Source organism: Pteropus vampyrus, unplaced genomic scaffold (assembly GCF_000151845.1).
Source record: "Pteropus vampyrus isolate Shadow unplaced genomic scaffold, Pvam_2.0 Scaffold352, whole genome shotgun sequence".
Classification (NCBI taxonomy): domain Eukaryota; kingdom Metazoa; phylum Chordata; class Mammalia; order Chiroptera; family Pteropodidae; genus Pteropus; species Pteropus vampyrus.
Genome location: NW_011889133.1, coordinates 981,908 through 989,316, shown reverse-complemented (window position 1 = coordinate 989,316; position 7,409 = coordinate 981,908). Strand labels below are relative to the sequence as shown.

The following is a 7,409-nucleotide window of genomic DNA, read 5'->3' as shown; positions in this document are numbered from 1 at the left end:
GAAACTACCAGATTATTTTGGAGAAATGTAGTAGTTCATCCTATCTGCAATTCATCCTATCAGCAGGAAATAATAGTAGTGCACATAGTCAAATAGGCGTTTCACCATCATCGAAAACTATCAAAATTTCCTCTGCATGAAAGTCACTGCCTAGTAATCTCATTTCATTTCATTTACTTGATGGATCATGAAGTGGAACATTTTTTACAATTTTTGCCAATTTGTATTTCCACTTCTGTGAATTGTTTATTCATTTGTCTGTTTATCTATTGTTTTCCTTCATTGATTGTGAATTACAGACATTTCCTTGAATATTAGGGGTATTATCTTATTCTTTGACACATATACACAAATGTTTTCTTTCATTTTATTATATGGTTCTTAATATTGCTTATGGTGCTTTGATTTTTCCATAATAACTTTATTTTGATGTCTGTATTACATAGTATTCACACACCTATAATTTATGAATATTTACCTAAGTTTTCTTCTAGTACATTTGCACATTCATACTCTTCATCCATCTCAGTATTATTTTGAAACTTAATGCTGTCACATAGAACAAGACTATGGCAGAAAAATTCTTAAAACTATTCCAGCTTTCAAATAATCTGCAAATTGACAGAGTCAAGACTTACATGCAGCTTCTAATTTTAGTCCAGTGTTCTTTTTACTTTACATTCTGTACCAACATCTATGGTGCAACATAAAAGAAACTCTATTCTATATACCTATTGGTCAAATAATTCTTTCAAATTTCCTCTTAAATGCATCTTTTACTTCCTTGTTCCTCAAGCTGTAGATGAGGGGGTTCACCATAGGGATGACCATAGTGTAAAATAGAGAAATCACTTTATTGATATCTAATGAGGATGCTGAGCCAGGCCGAACATAGATAAAGAAAAGAGTCCCATATAGGATGAATACAGCTGCCAGGTGAGAGGAACATGTGGAGAAAGCTTTCTGCCTCCCCTCCGCACTCCGGATTTTCAAGATGGCCACCAGGATGCAAACGTACGAGATTGCAATGATCAGGCCACTGAATACTAGAACAGCTCCAGCCAGGGTGAAAAGCACTAACTTATTGATCCAGGTGTCTGCACATGCCAGTGAAAGCAGTGGTGAAATATCACAGAAGAAGTGATTGATAATATTTGAACCACAGAAGGGTAAGCCAAAAGTGAGAACTGTGTGAGTCATGGTGCTTACAAGAGCCATGACATAAGGCCCTACCACCAGCTGCACACAGACTCTCTGGGACATAATGAGTGTATACAACAAGGGCTTACAGATGGCCATGTACCGGTCATATGCCATGGAAGCCAGGAGGAAACATTCCATTGCCACAAAAAGGCCAAAAAACCACATCTGTGCAGCACAGCCCATGAAAGAGATGCTTCTTTTCTCTGCAAAGATGTCACCCAGCATCCTGGGGGCAATGGAAGAAGAGGAACAAGTGTCTACAAAGGACAAGTGGCTGAGAAAGAAGTACATGGGTGTGTGGAGTCTGGGATCGATCCATATGAGAGTGATCATGCCCAAGTTCCCTCCCAGTGTGACAAGATAGATGAAGAGAAGCATGACAAAGAGGACAATCTGCTGATGGAGATGATCTGTGAGGCCCAAAAACAGAAATTCAGTCACTATCGTCTGATTCCTGTCTTCCATTGGTCGCTTATAACCTGTATAAGAAATTTAAAAATACATTTTCTTTTTCTAAAAAATGTAATGATGCATGCAAAAATAACCTTTTGAGAGGTAAGAAATTATCAATATTTCATAGACATAGACAATATTTCATAGACATTCTAATAATAGACATTTGGAGTATGATAACCAGAACAGAGAAGAAGTCCTTTCAGCGCTTGTCTTGATGAAATGGATAACTTGTAGATATTACAAAGACAGCATTTATATTTGCATTTACTAATTCTTTCCCTTTATAAAGGATTAGAAAAGAAAATGTATACAAATATCTGATGGGTTATTTGTCGTGGAGGCGATTATACAATAACAAATGGTAATTATTGTTATGTTTATAAAGGACAGCTCTCTAAACAAGAGATTAGATATATTTACTCTTTTACCAACCTGAAGAACCAAGTGGTGCAGAGAAGTAAAAATAGAGGATTCGAGATTAAAGTTAATGCCAGTGAAAAAATTTCCACCAACCATTAATTCAAATGAACAAGTTCATATTTAAAAGTTCAAAAAATCGATGAGTTACTGTCTTGAAGAGCTGGATGGAACACCAAAGACCACTCTTTGGCGTACCTGGGTGGTGAGTTCATGTTCACAAAAGTCTAAGTCAACTGAAGTCTTTCCATCATATCTCAAATTTTCTTTTTATCCAAAATGAAAGATATTTATATCTTCAAGGGAATCCTTTGTTTTCCTTTAACTGCTTCAAGATGAATGGCAAAGCCCAGAGATTTCTGGTCTTGATCAGAAAGTCAGTCTGGAAGATTGAATTTCCTTCTTGGTACTGACCTTCTGCAACAGAAATGGCGTCCTAAGCACTTGGTAGAGGTGATAGATTTCCATACTGATGAGCCTGAGACTAAAGAGATGCTCCTTATTTCACACGCTGACACGTCCAGCACAAAATCAGAGTCACATGCATCTGATATTTTTAAATGATGTAAACCCACGTCTCTGAAGAACTAAAACCTCAAGAGTTTATGCCTTAGGGAAAAAATTAAAGTGATTTCATTGGCATTTGTCCCAGGATTTTCCTCGACCAGAGGATTCCTGAAAAAATAATGCTTTCTTCCCTTCGAGAATTTCCTTGTAGCAACAGATCCACTTTGCCTCCACAGAGAGTGATGTATTAAATACCGAGCAGCACCCTGGGTGAAGCGAAGTGACGTGCTCTCTGGATCCTGAGGCATAGGTTCAAAGCCAGATCTACATCTTGTTCATCTGGACAAGTGGGTTTTGTTTTGTTCTGTTTTGTTTGTCTTCTTTTTAGTTTCTTTTTGTTACCTCTCTGTGCCTCAATATCATCATCTGTAAAATGGGGATAATAACAGTACTTTGCTCACAGAGACATTGGAAGACTTGATGAATTATTACATTCATTATGCTTACAAGAGCACATGCCCCATAATAAGTGCTCATTAATGTCTCATCATTTTTGTGAAACTATAGCAAAGTTGAAGAAACAGAACTGGGAATTAAAAGGGAAATGATAGTTCAAAGTATCACTTGCTTGGTTCAAGGCAAAACTTAGCACAGGATTTTAGAAAAAGGCAGGATCATTGTGAGCTGAAGTGGTTGGGAATAATTTTATGGGAGGATTTAGTCTGGAAACACATTAAATAGTTTGAGATAATCTGAAGTTAACAGGAAAAACATTCCAGATTGGAATTAGGGGATAAATAGAGAAAAGGAGGCAGGAACACTCAACTAGGTTGAAATGACCTTCACACAGAAGAAATATAGTATCTGAGAAGATGGTGTGACAGGTAGAATAATGGTCCCAAAGAAGTCTATCTCCAAATCCTGGGAACTGTGACTATGTTGCCTTACATGGCAAAAGGAATTTTGCAGATGTGATTAGCTTAAGGACCTTGAGGTGACATGATCTGGTAGGACTTTCTGGGCTGTGGTCATGGAGTAGTGCGACTAGGAGGTAATGGTCTGAGATGTGCAACTTTGCTGCATTGAAGATTTAGGGAGGGGACCATGAGTCAAAGAATGTAGACACTTCCAGAAGCTAGAAAAAGCAGTGAAACTACTATTTTCCTAGAACCTCCAGAAAGCAATGCAATACCATCAACACCTTGACTTTAGCCCAGTGAACCCTACATAAAACTTTTTGACCTAGAAAGCTTTAAAATAATAAGTGTATGTTCCTTTAGCCACTCAGTCTGTGCGGATTTGTTAGGGCAGCAGTGGGAATCTAATACAGACAGGTTAGATGATGTCAGACGACACTTTCTCTGGAAAGCTTCTCTTGATTCCTAAAAAGAATGTGATTCCCCCACTCCTGCAACAAGGTGTACTCATGTAAAACTGCAACTATTTTCTCTTGTCTACTAAAAGAATGAAGTTTTCTTGACATTTTGGTCTGTTCTTGATAAGGTCGTGAAAGTGTTTTATTTTTGTCTTTTAAGTAACTCGCCTTGAAGACAAAGATTCTGTATTTTGTCAAAATAATTTCTGTGTCGCATGTTGTCTTTCTCATGTCTGATTACTTCAAATTCCATCTTTACTAGACTTACAAAAAAAAAATCCTAATGGATTGAGAGAAATGCAGTTCTCATGGTTTTCTTGTGTGAAAGTAAGATATATTAATATAAATGTTTCAATAATTGAATACTTCTCAGGTTAAAGAAGCTACTCCAGTTCAAGTGTACAAACTGGTACAATGACTGTCTGTAAACATGCTAATGGCCACCTGGAAGCTAGTTCCAAGATACATTCAGAACACTGGGCAGTCTTTGTTGGGTTTGCCCTGCAGTTGTTAACTGATTTACCTCTCCTGTTTCTTCCTTCTACTCTCTGGGCTGCTGTAATTTAATTTAAGGCATCTCAGAATTTTTTCTTTGTCACAGCAATCATAAGAAATCAAAATACCACCTCTGAGCTATCCCCAAAGAATCTTCATTCCAAATGTTCCTCCCCACCCCTTATTTCCAAATGCAAATCGAGTTGCCAATCACTGTTACTCTGAGGTCTTAAATCTATGTTCCAACATCCTGTTCTGTGATTAATATAATTTATTTTCTCATACTTTCTGAGAATGTTAACAGTGAACAATTCTCAGAACAAAACTAACCTGTGAGTGGTCCTCCTAGTCAGTCTTATAACCTTTCAGTTCTTACTCCCTGCAGAGCACTCATCTTAAACTGCTCCCTGTATTTCAGCATTCTTAATAAATGCTTGCGTTAATGACTTTTCAGGGTTTTTTTGTTTGTTCTTCAGTGCAGTATTTACCTCACAGAATTGTTGTAAATGTAAAATATGCAGGAAAAGCTTTCAGCACTGAACAGCCTTCATAGCAGATTTTCCATCAATGGTAGTAATACTGCTGCTGCCAATCATTAGAACAACATTCATAGCCTGATTTCCAGGGATGATGATAATGATGATGATGATGATGGTGGTGGTGGTGGTGGTGATGGTGGTGGTGGTGGTGGTGGTGAAGTCAGAAAAGGTAAGCAGCAAATAATTGGGTAGCAACTCAGAACAATCACAATAAAACAGTGAACTTTTCGAGCATAGACCAAACCAAAAAATAGGACAACATTGCCAGAAGTAAATTCAAATATGAAACAGCAGGTTACTTTGAAGAATTTAAATTATTATCATTAGTAATGTTACACAGTGTTGCAGATCTCAGGTAATTGTTTCTTTACTGATACTCACCTCCAAATTGTTTGCAGACTTTTTTGAGGAGAGTGAAATGGATTGATTTCTTGTTGGACATTTCTGTGTCAAACTATACCCAAACTCAATAAGCCGAGTGACAAGGTGTTAGGGCAAAGAAAGCAACTTTATTTGGAAAGCCAGCAAGCCAAGAAGTTGGTGGACTAGTGTCCTAAAGAATCATCTTAAGAAAATAAGAACTTAGGCTTCTTTTATATCAAGGAAAGAAGGAAATGGGAGGTGCAAGAGATGATTGACAACCACAGACATTTGGTCACCAGTAGGAGTCAAATAAAGGTTGTTCTTAGTCTCTTGACTTAAGTTAATGTGAGTCTAGTCACTAGATTCCTGCAAATCTTTGATAAACCATCATTATTTTTTGACACACTTTCCTTATCTCCTCCAAACAGAAAGTTTCTGGTAAGGAGCTGTTTTGGTAAAACTCAAGTAGCAAGCAGAATTCCTCTAATGATTCACATGTCTATTTGCAGGACAAAGCAGAAACTATTAACCTCACAAAGCAGGCTGGAACAAGATGGAGCTAGAAAGGTCGACATCTCACATTGTTACAAAACCTCTAGAAACAATCCGAGTCTTTTCCTGCTATCTAAGCCTCTAGTATTAAGATAGACACAAAAACAGAGCATTTTTCTCACTGTAACATGGAAAGTTGAAAAATTGTAGTCTTGTTCTTTGACATTAAGTTTTATGGTGTTAAGTAAAGGACTTCCTCATTTTTGAGAAAATGCTTAGATTCAGAAGGTTGATTCACTTTTTTTAAAAGGTCAATTCACTTTTAAAGTGAAACAGTGTATGACGCTCCACACCACAAAAGGCCAGCATTGCCTTGACACACAGACCCATGGGCACTATTTCAAGATCCTGTCCTCAACCCAGAAGATCAAGCTTAGCATATAAAAACTCGGTGGTCAATAGTTCTTTGCATTTTTCAAAGAAGTTGCCTCTGAAATTTATCACTAACCCATCCACTTGAGATCCAGTTTTCTCAAGTGAATTGACTTTTAGTCTTTACAGAATTCTACTGTAGTTCAAGTTTTCTAGAGGTTAGATCTCTTCTTAGTGGAGAAGAGATCTAACCTCTAGATTATTTCCAACATGTCAGGGATATGGTAACTACAGAACTATGAAGTTGGTTGTTGTTAAATTCCACTAACAGGCTAAAGGATGAAAATAACAGACTCAGGCGAGATAATTACCAACTCAAGGTATGTCAAAGTCAGATAAGCAGTTTAAAAAGATCCTCATCTCCTACAATAAGAGGCAAGACTGTATGAACTCTCAGTTTAAGAACCCGATGGTGGAAAAGCAAAGAATAAAGAAACTGAATTCACAACTTCTGGAAGTCTCTTGTACAAAATTCAGGAGTCTGACGGGGAAGGAGTTGAAAACTGAGAACTGAAATTAAGACATCTGTGTGGATATGTTTGACTCCCCAAAGCTTCTGACCCTGCAGAAATAGTCCTCTTCCCCTTGCTGGAAGACAGCTGCCTCCCTTTGCCTAGAGAATAGAAAGAGGGCTCACCAGAGTCAGATGCTGCCAAATTAAATAAGTGCTTTTCTTAAGATCTAACTCCACTTCGCCTCCTGGCCTTCAGACTTAATAACCTAAGGCCACACTCGAAATGATGTGTCCCGATGACTAAGAAGAATTATCCCTATGGTTCACAAAAAGAGTTACAGGCCTTGATGGATAAGCACCAGCCAGAACTAGGAAAGCCTGGGGAGGTATACAGAGCACATGTGCTCGGGATGGGAGGGATGCAAAGCTGAGTAAGGAGGAATTTACTAAGGAGGGAGAACTCAAGCGACTCACAAGTTAGCTTGTAGGAAGATACCAAGAGCTGAACCTCATGGGCTATGGGGATGGGTCCCTGAATCTTTGAAAACCTAACAGCCTGCCATTATAAGGTAAAGATATCATTACCTCCATGGCACAGCGTTGAAGAAGGAGTCTCAAAGCTCAGAGATATAGAGATGCTTGAAAGTATTTATGATATCAAACCAGGGAAGACATC

General features: G+C 38.0%; 1 protein-coding gene across 1 annotated transcript in view; it reads right to left on the bottom strand.

Moving 5' to 3' along the window:
- LOC105304786 (olfactory receptor 5G3-like) overlaps positions 1 to 1,668 on the bottom strand; it is a 9,196-nt gene extending 7,528 nt beyond the window's left edge. The window contains exon 1 of the mRNA XM_011379064.1: positions 740 to 1,668. Coding sequence (XP_011377366.1) covers positions 740 to 1,668 — 929 coding nt within the window. The remainder of the gene's footprint in view (positions 1 to 739) is intronic.
- Positions 1,669 to 7,409: the final 5,741 nt, after the last annotated feature.